This window comes from Myotis yumanensis, unplaced genomic scaffold (genome assembly GCF_028538775.1).
Source record: "Myotis yumanensis isolate MYYU_CA2020_CCGP unplaced genomic scaffold, mMyoYum1.0.hap1 SCAF_23, whole genome shotgun sequence".
Classification (NCBI taxonomy): Eukaryota; Metazoa; Chordata; class Mammalia; order Chiroptera; family Vespertilionidae; genus Myotis; species Myotis yumanensis.
This window is the reverse complement of record NW_027223774.1, coordinates 12,714,990-12,731,024: the sequence shown is the minus strand read 5'-3', so window position 1 is coordinate 12,731,024 and position 16,035 is coordinate 12,714,990. Positions and strand designations below refer to the sequence as shown.

Here is a 16,035-nt window from a genome sequence, read left to right as displayed (position 1 = left end):
AGGGCAAATACTTGGGTTGCGGGTTGGAGCCATGGTTGGGAGGATACAGAAGACAACCAATCGATATTTCTCTCTCTCTCGCCCTCTTCCTCTTTCTAAGCATGTCCTCAGGTGAGGATTAAATAACAACAATAAAAAACAGGTTGGTGGGTGTTGGTGTAGTATCATAAAAAGATGTCCACGCAGCCTGTTGTACCACAGAATATGTGCAATTCAATCCATTTTGTCAAGTTTGTGTGTGTATACACAGAGTGACCGGAGTCAGTTTCCTCTTCTGTGAAACAGAGGTGGTAACAGTGTTTACCGCCCAGGACTATGCTGAGAGTAGATGAGTTGGTACACGTAGTAAATACTAGTATGAGATAAATACAGCTGCTACTGTCCATGGGAAAAGATCTGACGGGTACTGTATAAACTGTTAAACAAAATTTGAGGAAGGTCAGAAAGATACATCTGGCCCTAGCTGGTTTGGCTCAGTGCATAAAGCATCGGCCTGCGGACTGAAGGGTCCCAGGTTCAACTCTGGTCAAGGGCACATGCCTGGGTTGCAGGCTTGATCCCCAGTAGGGGGCATGTGAGAGGCAGTGGATCAATGATGCTTTCTCATCAGTGATGTTTCTATCTCTCTCTCTCTCCCCCTTCCACTCTGAAATCAATAAAAATACATTTTAAACAAACAAAAAGAGCCCAGCTGGTGTGGCTCAATGGTTGAGCGTTGACCTATGAACCAGGATTTCAATGGTTCAATTCCCGGTCAGGGCACATGCCTGGGTTGCAGACCCGATACCCGGTGTGGGGCGTGCAGGAGGCAGCCAATCAATGATTCTCTCTCACCATTAATGTTTCTCTTTCTCCCTCTCTCTTCCTCTCTGAAATCAATAAAAATATATTTTTTAAAAAGATGCATCTTTTAAAAGGAACATATATACTGTACACAGGTATTTGCTGAATGAATGACCAGCCAATAGCCTGCTTCCCAGTCTCCCTTCTGCCCGTCACCCCCACATCTTGCTTCGAGTCAAAGCCAACATCTATACCAAGGCCTAGAAGACATCCTAGGACAGGGGTGGGCAACCCCTGGCACGCGTGCCAAACATGGCACGCCAGTAACTTTTGCTGGCACGTGAAACCCTCTCTTATACTCTTCCATTTACAATTTTTTTCTTAATATCGACTCTTATTTTTCAGATAAATTCAGTGTAGGTGCATCTTAGATAAATAAATAATTTTACATAACAAGTTATCTTAAAGACCATAGACATGGATTGACGAGAGAGGGGGAGAGCAATTTCAATAGTGTGGAAAACAAACTATTGAGGACTTGGAATGCCATTCCAGAAAATTTTTTTCTGTTTAAAAAACTTTGCAACAGCGTTACTCTCCATGTTTTCATTCACATACGCTTGTAAATCTTTGTTCTCAGTGATGAATTTAGTTAAGTCTCGTAATAGGAGTAGCCTGACGGATGAAAGTAGTCGTCGTGCATATCTCTGAAGGTCACGAAATATAAACCTGATGTAAAATCTCTGTCATCAGTGATGCAGCAGCAAAAGTCCCACTGATAATATCAAATGGAGTCATAAAGTTTTCTGTCGGACTAACAGTGTACATGTATACATTAAAAAATAAATAAATAAATAAATGTATTTTTCATCATATACTGTTTTTGTCGCTGGAATGAATTTTATTATTTCTTCAAGGTTCTTCACATACGTACACCGTAAGAGATATCAAGTAGGCGTAACATGTTCTCAAAAAATTAGGGTTGGCACGCAGAAGAATTCTGAGTCAGAGATTTTGCTGGTTTTGGCACGCACTCACAAAAAGATTGCCCACCCCTGGCCTAGGATCTGGTCCCTTCTACCTCTGCCTTCATTTCCCTCACCTCTCTCTGCTCTGGCCTCCTGTTGTCCGTTAAATATGCCCAGCATGCCCCTTCCTCAAAACCTCTGTGCGCCCTAACCGGTTTGGCTCAGTGGGTAGAGCATCGGCCTGCGGACTCAAGGGTCCCAGGTTCGATTCTGGCCAAGGGCATGTACCTTGGTTGTGGGCACATCCCCAGTAGGGGGTGTGCAGGAGGCAGCTGATCAATGTTTCTCTCTCATCGATGTTTCTAACTCTCTATCCCTCTCTCTTCCTCTCTGTAAAAAATCAATAAAAGATATTTAAAAAAAAAAAAAAACAAAAAACCTCTGTGCTTCTCTTCCTTCTGCTTAGAATACTCCTCTACAGATGCCAGCACAACTCCCGCCCTCCTCAAGCCTTCCAGGTTTCAGCTGAAATATCTTGGCTGTGAGATATTTCAATTTCCTCTCCCTCCCCTTCTGTGTTGCTTTATTTTTCTCCATGGCATTTATCATCAATGAACTTCCTATTAGTAAGCTCCCTGAGGGCAAATGTGTGTGTGTGTGTGTGTGTGTGTGTGTGTGTGTGTGTTTACTTTCTATTTCCCTACTATGGAACAGTGATTGACACCTAAGAAGTGTTCAGTAATTATCTGCTGAGTGAATGCCAAAGGGCTTCCCCAATCACTGGGCTTAGTATCCCTGCCCTTTGGCTCTAGAACGTCTGAAGCCCAGCCAGTGTGGCTCAGTGGTTGAGCATCAACCTATGAATCAGGAGGTCACAGTTCAATTCCCTATCAGGGCACATGCCCGGGTTTCCAGCTCAATCCCCAGAGGGGCCGTGCAGGAGGAGCTGATCAATGATTCTCTTATCATTGATGTTTCTCTCTCTCTCTCTCTCCCTCTCTTCCTCTCTACAATAAATTTTAAAATATATTTTAAAAAATTTAGAATGTTTGAAAAATAACCACTATATTTTTTTTAACAAAATGATTATTTTTCTTTTCTTTTTAAAAATGCTTTTATTGATTTTAAGGCCAGAAGGGAGTGGCAAGAAATATTTAAAGTGATGAATGCCAAGAACCTACAACCAAGATTACTTTATGCCGAAACCGGTTTGGCTCAGTCGATAGAGCATCGGCCTGCGGACTGAAAGGTCCCAGGTTCTATTCCGGTTAAGGGCATGTACCTGGGTTGCAAACACATCCCCAGTGGGAGATGTGCAGGAGGCAGCTGATCGATGTTTCTCTCTCATCGATGTTTCTAACTCTCTATCCCTCTCCCTTCCTCTCTGTAAGAAATCAATAAAATATATTTAAAAAAAAAAAAGATTACTTTATCCAGCAAAGCTATCATTCAGAATTGAAGGTCAGATAAAGAGCTTCACAGATAAGGAAAAGCTAAAGGAGTTCATCACCACCAAACCAGTATTACATGAAATGCTCAAAGGTATCCTTTAAGAAGAGGAAGAAGAAAAAGGTAAAGATACAAATTATGAACAACAAATACACATCTATCAACAAGTGAATCTAAAAATCAAGTGAATAATCTGATGAACAGAATGAACTGGTAATTATAATAGAATAAGGGGCATAGAAAGGGAGTGGACTGACTATTCTTGGGGAGGAAAGGGGTGTGGGGGGTGCGGGAAGAGACTGGACAAAAATCGTGCACCTATGGATGAGGACAGTGGGTGGGGAGTGAGAGTGGAGGGTGGGGTGGGAACTGGGTGGAGGGGAGTTATGGGGGGAAAAAAGAGGAACAAATGTAATAATCTGAACAATAAAGATTTAATTTAAAAAAAGTAGATAAAATGTGAGCAAATAAAATAAAAATGCTTTTATTGATTTTAGATGGAGAGATATAGAAACATCTATGAGTGAGAAACCCCGATCCACTGCCTCCTTAAGGGTTGAAGCCTCAACCTGGGCATGTGCCCTGAGTGGGAATTGAACCGGCGACCTCTTGGTGCGCGGGACCACGCTCAATCCACTCAGCTGCACCGGCCAGGCTTAACCGCTATTGTGTATGAACTTATTTAACCTCACAACGCCAACTCTTCCAGGTAGGTACTATTTTTTTTAATTATTTTTATTGATATTTAGAGTGAGAGGAAGGGAGAGGGAGAGAAACATTGATGTGAGAAACCAACCTGGTGCCTCCTGCAAACCCCCTATTGGGGATTGAGCCAGAAACCCTAACAAGTGCCCTGACTAGGAATCAACCAGCAACCTTTCCATACCTGGAGCAACACCCAACCAACTGAGCCGGAGAGGTAAAGTCCCCTGACCAAAGGCCCACGGTTTGCAAGATGCAGACCTAGGAGTAAGGCTGCAGAATCTACCCCCCTCACCACTGTGCTGCACTGCCTCTTTAAAAGGGACGGCTTCTCCCCTCCAGGTCTGTGAATGCAAGCCAAGGGGCACGGCCTCCCAACCACCAGCATACCCCTGTCGCCCATTCGAGCATAATGAGCCTTCTCATGATGAACCTTTCCACTCTTTTCACGATGATATGTTCAGATCCACCAATTTTTTTTTTTACCTGTCCTTCCTCTTCCACTTTCTGGTGTAGCCTTTATTTTTTTAAAGTTTATATCCATATTTCCCCTTCTTTAATAAAAAGGGAGCATACAGTACAATAAACACCACCTTACTTTTCATTTGCCTTCGCTTAATATATGCTGGAGCCCTCTCTGTATCAGTGTGTAAAGACTTCCCTCGTTCCTTTTTACAGTTGCATAGTGTTTTATTATGTGGATTTTTAAAATATACATATATTTTATTGATTTTTTACAGAGAGGAAGGGAGAGGATAGAGAGTTAGAAACATCAATGAGAGAGAAACATCGATCAGCTGCCTCCTGCACACCTCCAACTGGGGATGTGCCTACAACCAAGGTACATGCCCTTGACCGGAATCGAACCTGGGACCCTTCAGTCCGCAGGCCAATGCTCCATCCACTGAGCCAAACCTGTTAGGGCTGGATTTTTTTTTTTTTCTGCCAGTCTTCCTATTAAAAAACACTGGGTGTGTGTGCAGTCTTTTGCCATTACCAGCAACCACTGTTTCCCCTTCCTTCCAGGTGCACCCCTCATGGAATACCACTGCCCCTCTCCCACCTGGGAGTGGGACAACTACCCTCACATACAGAATGGCCCCAAGGGTATCTTTCATTCATTCAACAAATAACTGGGCGTCTTCAGTGTGGCCAGCGCTGTGCTGGGAACACAGCAGTGACCATACATAACCCAGCCCCGGCCCCATGGAGCTCACGGTATTTGATTATTCAAATAGCCAAACAAATAAAGGTCCAAACCCAAATTAGATCACCTGTGACACAAAGCAAAGGAACTGGGACCTAGGAGAGCGTTCAATGGGCAGATTTCGGGACAGAGGACAGGAAAGGAGGACTCGGCAGAGGAAGTGACGTTGGCGCTGAGACCCAAAAGATGAATGGGAGTTAGCCCCGCAGAATGGGTGGGAGGATGTTGCAGGCGAAGGGGCAGCACGTGCAAGACGCCCGAGGCCGGAAGGCGCATGGCGCGTTTGAGGAACCAAAGGCCAGAGCGGCTATTCGAAGGGAGGCAGGAGCAGAGTCAGCGGAGGCAGAGCCGCGGCCGGGGGCGGACACGCCTCGGGGGCCACGTTGGAACTTTGCCCCGAGGGGAGCACGGGAGGGTCCGGAGCAGAAGAAATCGGGGTCCCAATCGTCACCGCTGCCTTCTCTTCGGAGCGCCCCCAGCCCTCCGCCAGCGCCCTGCAGCCTCAGGGTCCCTCCTCCCTGGGACCCGGGCCCACACGCCCGCCCCGCTCACCGCAGCTCCGGCCTCCGTCCCGTGGCGCACCCTCAGCAGCACCCCTTCCCTGACGCCGCCACCGCCATCTTCCGCTCGCCGCCCCACACGGCGCACGCGCGGCGCGCGCGGGGTCGCCGGGAAATGGAGTCCGCGCAGCAGGCCGAGCCCGCCCCGACCTCCAGCCGCGCGAGCGGCCTCCCGCCCCCGCCCGGACGTCTCCGGGCGGGCGGCTCTTCGTTTCCTGTCTTCGAACGTCATGCCTTCTGGGAAATGTAGTCCCCCGGCGGAGGCGCGGGACGGGACGGGAGAGAGGATTCTGGGAAATGGAGTTCCGTGGCTCCGAGTCCCTGGACGGCTGACGGTAGAGGGAGTGCGGAGAGTCTGGGTGGCGTCGCTCCTAGGTCTTGACGGCGGTCTGGGGCCCGAGGGGTGTATGAGCTGAGGCCCCAATCGCCTCCACCTTTGGTCCCACCATTGGCACAGTTTGGAGCATTTCCAGCTGTCGGAAGCGTCCGTGTTCCAGCCCGTCCAATGGGCATGTGGTTTCGGGGTCTCTTACCCGTCCCGGTGGCGGTATCTGGAGCCCGGGAGTGCCCCGCGCTCTGAGGCCCCTTCCTCCCGGCGGTCATGCTGAACCCCGGCTCTCCTCCCGATCCCGTCTAGCAGCTGAAACCCGCCGGGGCAGAAGGGCCGGCGTCCTGCCCTCTCGGCCTCGGTGACCAGCGGTGCCTCCTACCAGTAGCGCCCTCGCGCTCCGGCCACGTCCAGCGCTCGGCCCGCGGGCTGCGGCTCCCGGCGCCTGAGGTCTGTCTCCTCGCGATCCCGCAGGGGGCGCCCCAGTCCGAGCGCGGGAGGGGAGCCCGGGGAGGGCGGGGGCAGCGGAGGGAGGGGGGGCGTCCCGGCTATAAAGCTTGGCCGCCTCCCGCGGCGCCCGGGACGGCGGGGACCCTGGGCAGTCGGACGGGCGGTGCCGGTCGGAACGCGGGCCGTGCGGGCTGAGGGATCCGGAGCGCTCGGTTCCCCCCGGGCCGGAGCGGGGGCAGGTGGGGGCGCAGGCCCGGGGGATGCTGGGCTCGGTGAAGATGGAGGCGCACGACCTGGCGGAGTGGAGCTACTACCCGGAGGCGGGCGAGGTGTGTCGGCGGGGATGGCGGGGCGGGAAGCGGGGCACGGGGATCGAGGTGCGGGCTTCCATGGGGGCGAGCACCGGGGTGTGGGCTCCGAGGGGGGCCCCGACCAGAGCCGAGGAGCAGAGGAACTGCAGACTCGGAGGCCAGGTGCATGGGCGTCAGGGCCGGGGGGCCGGCGCCGGAGCGCGTTTTCCGCGGGCTCGTCGGGGCGAGGGGTCCATGGGGGCCAGGGGAGCGGAGGCGAGGGGCAGGTCCCGGCTTAAACACGAGGCCTGGGTGTGGGCGACCCCAAATGCAAGGGCGTCCCAGGAACAAACCAAAGCTAGGAGTCGGACCTCCAGGACAGCAGGATAGATAGGGGCAGAGCTGGGGAATTAGGAAGGGGATCAAAGTCGGGGTGCTGGGGGTGGACAGGAACTAAGAGATGGAAGAAGGGGTCACCATTCAGGGAAATCCGAGGTGGGAGCTCAGGGTTAGAATATAGTGTTAAAGATGGGGGTCCTGGGGGTAGAAATCAATTGGGGTTCAAGGCGAGAGTGCGATCTAAGGTAAGGTCAGAAATAAGGGTTAGGGCTCAGGAATAAGAGATGGAGATTGGTTTGGGGGAGTCTGAAACAACAGGTGGGTGAGAGTTGGGGTTCAGCGAGGTGGGGGCCCAGATGGAGCCCGAGCTGGGGGCGGGAGAGCAGGGAGAGGGGTCCATTCCCCGCCCCCATCTCTCCTCCTGACCCTTAGTCCTTCCAGCTGAACTTCACGGCTTCATTGTTCTTAGGGACCCTCAGCGGGGATCCTCCTTGGGGCTGGAGGGTTTCAGCTTTCACACCTCTCTATTCTCCAGTAATTGCTAATGTCCTCAGCAGCCCGGCTTCTTGCTAGACCACCCTGGATTAGGGGGCAGGGGTCTGTCTTAACTCCCGCCCCCCCAACCCCCCCAGACAGAATCCTTCCCCAAGTCTGACTCCCACTCCTCTTGCTGCAAGGACTCCTTCTCCTTAGCTCACTCTACAGTCAACATTGTGAAGGGGGAGGAGGTCCCAGTTGAGGGTTTTGGGGATCTGGACCTTAGCTTCCTCACCTGGGAGGGGGCTGTGGGCTTGAGGTCGGGGAGGGCGGCTGGAGCGGCTGAGCTCTCTGAGGCTGAGACCTGGGCATTACAGGGGCCCCCACGTGCCTGAGTTATGGGTCTGGGGTTTGAAGCTGTCGGGTGGGACTCTTGGATCCCCAGACTTTCGGGGCTTGGCCTGGTGCCCGGGAGGGGCCCGTCCTGGGGCTGTGGAGGTGTTAGGTGCACGTGGGGTGGTGGGGCAGGCTGACCAGGGAGGGATTTGGAAGTGTGGAGAGGTGGAGACCCGGTGGTTGGAGGTGAAGGCTCCCAGGAAGCTGGGGGGGGGGGGGGCGGGGGGGAGCCAGCTGAGCCCCCGGAGAGTTCAGAGTCTAGGAATATGATTTCAGGGAACCAACTAGAAATCAGTGTTTGCGTAGGCACATCTTATGTAAATTGTGGGGGGGTCTAGGATAGGGCAGTTGTTATTTGGGCCACAATCTGAAGTGGAGGGGACAATTGCGTGGAAATTGTGTCAGGAATTGAGGGACCGTCCAGAGATGATCCGCACTTGGGGAGCATATTTTGGGAGAGTTGACATATGGGGCGCTGGAGACGGAAATGCTGTCTGAGGGTTCCCCAGCCTTCCCCTCAGCTGAGCCACCTCCTCCCCTTGGGTCAGGACTGTGGAGAGAGAAACATTTGCACTCACTCAGCAACTGAGAAGTGAGAGGTCCCCCACACTGCTTCCAGCCCTCCACAGGGTCTTGCTTGGGGGATATTTTCACCCCCAGGCTGGCTCCCTGCCTGGAAGGAAATTGTGCCCCCTGGCCTCCAATTCTCACAGCCCCCCCCCCCCCAGCTTTTAGAGGCCGAAACCCTGAAGCCGCCTGGAGGGTGGGGGGCTGCCTGAGGTTCTGGGCAGAGACTGGGACTAGAAAGGAGGCTTCTGGTTTCACACTGCCTTCCTCTGCTCCCCGTCACACCCAACTCCAGAGACAATAAGGAAATGAAAGGGGAGAAATTTCACCCTCCTGGGGTGGGGGTGCAGGTCCCCTGAGGGCTTCCCCCCACAACCTCAGCCCCGCCCTGGCAGGGAAATCCGGCTCAGACCCGGACACTGGGGGTTCATCCCAGCCCCAGGGCGTGGGAAAGCCTCCGGTGGATTAGGGCAGCTGCACTGCTGGAGGTCAGACCTCAAGGAGGACTTCCGGGTGGGTTGGGTAGCCAGGCAAAGGGGGCCCTGGGGTCCCAGTCCGTCTTCCTCTGTGACACAAGAAAGTCTGGCTGAGTTGGAAAAGTGGGAGGGGGGATTGCAGAGGGATTTGGGAGCTCTCTGTACATCCCCTGACTCAGGCACAGTCTCACTCATCTCTTATTCTGGGAGGGGCAAAGCCAGATGACCAGGGGGGAGACCAGTGCATGGGGAGGGGAGTAGCTATGGCTTCAATTTCAATGTGAGACTCCTGGGGAGAGTGAAAGGGACGGATGGAAGGAGGCAGATAGGTACAAAGGTGTGCTGAAGGAGAAAGAGATGGGGGTGGCAGAGGAGTGGGGGAGAGAGAGACAGAGGGAGAGAGAGGGTGGGGGTAGGGAGAGGGGGAGAGAGACCGGGGTTAGGGAGAGTCCTGAGCAGAGAAAGGCAGAGGGGAAGACAGTGGGGAGGAGAGAGATGGGGAAGGGGAGGGCCAAGGAGTGTAGAGGTACTGAGACAGGGAGAGGGACAGACATATATACAGAGACAGGGAGCCTCAGAGACCAGGAGAAAGTCGCTTCCTGGATGGACATGTGAAAGAGAAGAGAGTTTCCCACCGGAACTCAGAGCTGGGTGGGTTGCCACCTGTCCCTTTTCTCTCTGCACCTTGGGACCCGCAGACACAGTGATAGGTCGAGAGTCGGCTCCTGCCAGAGCTAGAGCAGCACCCCCAATGCCAGGAGACCCCAGCGGGGTCAGGGAAGAGGGAGCAGGGTCAGGGAGGAGGGAGCAGGGTCAGAGAGGAGGGAGCAGGGTCAGGGAGGAGGGAGCAGGGTAGCCCAGCAGATGGAGGAGAGAGGATGGGAGACGGTGGAGGGAGGGAGTAAGTAGACACAGAAAGAGAGAAAGCACCATCCACCAGGCTTCCTATTTCTCATATCTTGTTCACTTCCTGCTGGACTGTCAGCTCCAGGAGGGCAGGCCTTTCAGTCCGCGTGGTCACTGCTCTTACAGGAAGATCCAGAACGCCGGTCTGGATTCAGAACCACACGTCTGCCCCTTCCTTGCTGTGTGACCCTGGCAGCCTCTCGGGGACTCAGCTTGTTCAGCTGTAAAATGGGCATCATCATAGCACCTCCCCATAGTGTGAGGATGAAAGGGAAGCTTTTGGCGCAGGGCCGGGTGCCGTGCCTGGCACAGAGCAGGTGGCCAGTGAGTATTTGTGGAATGGATGGAAGACTGTGGAGGGTTACTTAGACGGAGCGATCGATGTCTTCCGTATTTCACTGATGCACGTTTTTCACCGTTTGAACGTTTCTGAAAATGGAATGGGTTTACAGCCAGTGGTGTCTAGGGGTTCTAATCGGCGGTGGGTTTTCCCCCGTTCTTACTGATACTTAACATTGCAGCTTACAAACGGTGATGTCCTGGATTTGATGATGTATAGTAAGTAGATGATCTGAGGTTAAAACATGTGATTTCAGATAGTCAAACGTTTTGACCCATTAAAAACTGTCATTTTATAACCTCCGAGATGGAGAGTAGATGTGTAGATTAGGTTATTGGGTAAACCAGCAGGTCTCAGTTTGGGGGTCTCCGGATCACTCATCACTCCTGAAAATGATTGAGGACCTCCAGCAGTTTTCATTGGTGGGGCTATAGCTCTTAATGGTTTCCACATAAGAAATAAAAACGGAGAAAAATGTACTATGTAGTTCCAAAGCAGCAATAACTTGTTAGTGGGAATCATGTCTTTTTATTAAAGTGAGTATATTTCAAGACATCCCGTGAGAGGGGTGGTACTGCTACGTTTTGGCGGATCCCGTCAGTGTCTGCGCCGTAGGAAGCAGCTGGGTTCTCATAGCTGCTTCTGCATTCGGTCTGTTGCCACGTCATATGTCACGTGGCCTCTGGAAGTCTCCACTGTGCGCTCGTGAGAGAAAGAGTGAAGAAGGCTAGAGACACCTTTGCCTTACATGACAATAGTTTTGACCTCGTAGACACCCTGAACCCTAAAAAGGCCCTGGACACTCCCCAGGGTGTCCTGGTCTCCACTTGGAGAACTTTTTAAAAAAATATATATTTTATTGATTTTTTTACAGAGAGGAAGGGAGAGGGATAGAGAGTTAGGAACATCGATGAGAGAGCAACATCGATCAGCTGCCTCCTGCACACCCCCTACTGGGGATGTGCCCGCAACCAAGGTACATGCCCTTGACTGAATGGAACCTGGGACTCTTCAGTCTGCGGGCAGATGCTCTATCCACTGAGCCAAACCAGCCAGGGCTACTTGGAGAACTCTTGAAGCATGAGCTTCAGGGTATTGGAGCGTGAGGGGTGGGGGGTGAGATCGGGGAGGGGTGTGTGAGGAGGGATGAGAGAAAGACTTCAAGAAACAGCTGTCTACTGGGAAAAGGATGGAAGGGGTCTCAAAGCCACCAGACCGACAGACAGATGGACACACAGTGGGTCCAGCAACGAGTGGGGACTCACTGACCCTCCCTATCTCTCTTTCTCTCCATGCAGGTTTACTCTCCAGTGACCCCAGTGCCCACCATGGCCCCCCTCAACTCCTACATGACCCTGAACCCTCTGAGCTCTCCCTATTCTCCCGGGGGGCTCCCCGCCTCCCCGCTGCCCTCAGGACCCCTGGCGCCCCCGGCCCCCACAGCGCCCTTGGGCCCCACCTTCCCAGGCCTGGGTGCCAGCAGTGGTGGAGGCAGCAGCTCAGGGTACGGGGGCCCAGGCCCGGGGCTGGTGCACGGGAAGGAGATGCCCAAAGGGTACCGGCGGTCCCTGGCCCATGCCAAGCCGCCGTATTCCTACATCTCGCTCATCACCATGGCCATCCAGCAGGCGCCCGGCAAGATGCTGACCCTGAGCGAGATCTACCAGTGGATCATGGACCTCTTCCCCTACTACCGGGAGAACCAGCAGCGCTGGCAGAACTCCATCCGCCACTCGCTGTCTTTCAACGACTGCTTCGTCAAGGTGGCGCGCTCCCCGGACAAGCCGGGCAAGGGCTCCTACTGGGCCCTGCACCCCAGCTCAGGAAACATGTTTGAGAACGGCTGCTACCTGCGCCGCCAGAAGCGCTTCAAGCTGGAGGAGAAGGTGAAGAAAGGGGGCAGCGGGACCTCCGCCACCAGGAACAGTGCAGGGTCCGCCGCGTCCACCACCGCCCCGGCTGCCACGGCTGCCACGGTCACCTCTCCGCCGCAGCCCCAGCCTCCGCCCCCCGAGCCCGAGGCCCAGGGTGGGGAAGATGTGGGGGCTCTAGACTGTGGCTCACCCTCCTCCTCCACACCCTACTTCACTGGCCTGGAGCTCCCAGGGGAGCTGAAGCTGGATGCTCCCTACAACTTCAACCACCCTTTCTCCATCAACAACCTGATGTCGGAACAGACACCGGCGCCTCCCAAATTGGACGTGGGGTTTGGAGGCTACGGGGCAGAGGGCGGGGAGCCGGGGGTCTACTACCAGGGCCTCTATTCCCGCTCCCTGCTGAACGCATCCTAGCAGGGGCCTGGGAGCATGGCGGGTGGGGTATGGCCGTAGCTCCTACCATCAGGCTGTTCGGCCTGGTCCTCCTGGTGTCGCTTGGCCTGTCCCTGCCAGCTGACATCTCGGTTGGTCTGTGACTCACTGTGGTGACGGCCGCTTCTGCGGGCATCATGTCAATCCATTGGGTACTGTGATAACTGACTTGGACATCGTGGTGGGCCGTGGGGCACTGGGAAGGTCTCCACTCGACCCCATTGGGTGCTCTGATGGCCACCCTGGGGATGACCTCGTGGTTGGCCCTTTGGACACTGATGGGCATCCCCGTGGCTGACCCTTCGGTGGCGATGGCGATGCTGTTTCAATTGCAATTTCTTTGGCCCGTTGGGCGCCGGGATCACTTCTTTTTGGTGGACTTCTTGGCATAGTAGGTGCCAAGTTGGCCACCGTCCCATGTAACACCTGTCTGGGCGCCCTGGGTGCTCTGATGGCCACCATGTTGGCTGGCTGACATATCGATGTACCAACGTGCACCATGACGGCCGCCACAGCCCCGGTGTTGGCCCTGTCGTCACTGTCTCTTCGGTGTGAGTTGAGCGGGGGATGGAGATAGGAACATGCCCTGGTTTTCTCTGGAGCGCATGGCCCCTCTGGTTCAGGAGAAACCGGAAAGGACGTGAGGGTGTGGGGAATTTCTACTGAAGTCTGGTTCTTGCCTGGGAAGTGGGATACTGGCTGTGTGTGAACATTAAAGGCACCGTTTCTGCCTCTTCCGGAACGTCTCTTCCTTGGTGGGTGGGCCCGGTGGAACTTGAACACCTGAATTGCTCTTTCCCTGTCCCCTCTCCTTCCTGCCCCCAGGAGCTGGCGGCCTCTGGGGGAGGGGCTCGGGGAGGCATCGACCTGATCTTTGGCTCTTGGCTGTCCCTGACCCCAAGGACAGTTTGCTCACAGATAGCAGCCCCCGCAGCAGCAGTGGGGCCAGGGCAGCAGGGGGAGGTGGCTGTGCAGTGACCAAGGCCACCTCCCCACCCCCCCGCTCCGCAGACACACACCTCACCTCCAACTCTGAGGCCCTGGGGCTGCTCAATTTTTGGTTAAGCTGTGGCGGAGCAGGGACAAACACGGTGTTAACTGAAAGAGACTGTGTGTGGGAGCCTGTGCGTGTCTGTGCGCCAAGGCTCTGGGTGACCATTATGTCTGTTGAGGTTCCATAGGGTGTTGTTAACTATTGTTTCTATCTCATGGTGTTTGTTTGTATGTCTGTTCCTCCTCTGGGTGTGTGCTTACTGTGGGTGCCTTAGGATACCAGACTTGTGTGTGTGTCCATATGCTGTGTGTGGTTCTCTGGGTCTCACTGTTAGGTGTGTGTCTCTGTGTGTCAGTTTGTCTGCATACCCATGGTCTAAGGCAGTGATGGCGAACCTATGACAAGCGTGTCAGAGGTGACACGCGAACTCATTTTTTTGGTTGATTTTTTTTTGTTAAATGGCATTTAAATATATAAGATAAATACCAAAAATATAAATCTTTGTTTTACTGTGGTTGCAAATATCAAAAAATTTCTACATGTGACACGGCACCAGAGTTAAGTTAGGGTTTTTCAAAATGCTGACACGCCAAGCTCAAAAGGTTCGCCATCGCCGGTCTAAGGAGTGTGCGACTGTGCTGTGTTGCAGGTGCGCCTGTCATCGTGTTTCCTGTGTATGTGTGTCAGCGTCTGTCTGTTGACAAGAGAGCCTGCTTGTGTTTACATACTTTGACTGTCTGCTGTGCGCCTGTCACCATTGTATGGAGGGTCGGCCGGCCCTGGTGCATGTCTGTCACTTCTGCAGGCAGGTGTGTGGGGAAGGGGCTGGGTCCTCCTTCGGCCACCGAGGGCCTCTGGGGGTCTCTGGCTCTGGGGCCTGGGTGTCTGTTCCTCCAGGCTCTGCCTCGGCTCCGAGGCTGACGTCTGTCACTCAGATGTTCTGCGGACCTGGTGCTCAGACACACCGCTGTGCACTGCACAGCCCTGATTTCACAGGGGAGAAACAGGCCCGGGCGGGGAGGGACAGAACTGGGGTCACGCAGCCAGCCGGGAGCAGGTGGGCACGGTTGTCTGGATGGTGTTTTCCTTAGTTCACATTTGTCTTCCTTGGTCATGGGCTCTGTCACTCGTCCACGTGTTCATTCAGAGACCAAAGGCTGTCTATTTACCCGTGAGTGTGCGTGAGACATCTCTCCCAGTGCCTGTGTCCAGCTCTGTCTCCTAATGTCATCTCTCTCTGTCACTTGGTCCCTAACCTTCTCTCTGTGGCTTTATCTCTGCCCCTTGTTTTTTTAAATTGGTTTTTTACAGAGAGGAAGGGAGAGGGACAGAGAGTTAGAAACATCGATGAGAGAGAAACATCCACCAGCTGCCTCCTGCACACTCCCCACCGGGGATGTGCTCACAACCAAGGTACATGCCCTTGACCAGAATCGAACCTGGGACCCTTGAGTCCGCAGGCCGACGCTCTATCCACTGAGCCAAACCGGCTAAGGCCCCTTGGTTTTTTTTGAAAATGTTCGCTCATTCTCTACATCTGTCATATCGTCTTCCTTGCTCCCTTTACACACACACATCTCTCTCTCTCTCTCTCTCTCTCTCTCTCTCTCTCTCTCTCATTCTCTCATGGCTTTACCTCTGTCCCTCCCTCTGGGCCTCTGGGTCTTTCCTTTTCTTTCTAGGGGACTTCCTTTTCTCTCTTGGGGTCCACCTCCCCCCATTCCTTCTTTGGATCTCTGGCCTCTCTCCTCCTCTGGTCTCCCTCTCCCAGCTCCCCGAGTTTCCGCTCCTACCTGCCACCTCGCACAGGCCGGGCCCTCTATTTCTGTCGCTGTGCCCGCCCTGCCGGCTGCGTGTCACCCCCGCCCCCTGCCGTGCTGGCTCCCTGTCAGTCGTCCCTCCAGCCTCGCTGTCCTGGGCAGGCTGGGGAATTCCTCCTGGTTCCTGGAAAAAACAACTGGGGCCGAGAGAAAGGCCCTCAGTCTCCCCGGGCGCCTGCCCCCCTCCCTCGGGCCTGGGGGTCTCTCCCAGAGTCGGCCGGCCCGAGGCAGGAAGCCCTGCGGTTTCTGGCTTCTCCCAGGCGGCCTCCGGATCTGGCCCCCACCCCCCGGCCAACAGCCCAAATATTATTCCGCAGGAGGAGTCGGTGGCAGCGGGAGGAGGCCCAAGCTGAAAGAGGCTTTCAGGGCGGCCAGGCCTGGGGCTTCCTGTCCCCAGGCTCGGGCCTCAGGCCGCCCCTGCGGGGACCTCAGGTGGCCGGAGAGGCGGGTGTTGTTGTAGGGTCCTGGGCGGAGGGTGGGGCCATCCGTCAGGGTGTCTCGTGGCCACCAGCTCGGCTGGCGTGGGCAGGTGTGACCCCCACCCCAGGGACAGCCGGCTGCTGTCCAGCGTGGAAAAGTACCATGGCCAGATGGGGGACGCATGGACAGACATGAGGACGCCAGGGATCGGGGATGGAGGGATGGCCGTGGGGACACAGAGGAGCCTGGGAACA

The 16,035-nt window shown here is 54.5% G+C and overlaps 2 protein-coding genes across 2 annotated transcripts in view; one reads left to right on the top strand and one right to left on the bottom strand.

Annotated features, from left to right (window-relative positions):
* The window catches only part of SYMPK (symplekin scaffold protein), a 40,992-nt gene extending 35,247 nt beyond the window's left edge, over positions 1-5,745 (bottom strand). Inside the window, 1 exon segment of the mRNA XM_070401500.1 lies at positions 5,662-5,745. The gene's annotated coding sequence lies outside the window, so the exon portion shown is untranslated.
* An 844-nt stretch (positions 5,746-6,589) lies between these two features.
* On the top strand, positions 6,590-13,283 carry FOXA3 (forkhead box A3). Its single transcript, XM_070401647.1, has 2 exons — positions 6,590-6,776; positions 11,537-13,283. The coding sequence occupies exons 1-2, from the start codon at positions 6,708-6,710 to the stop codon at positions 12,527-12,529; spliced, it is 1,062 nt and encodes a 353-aa protein (XP_070257748.1). The 5' UTR covers positions 6,590-6,707; the 3' UTR covers positions 12,530-13,283.
* Positions 13,284-16,035: the final 2,752 nt, after the last annotated feature.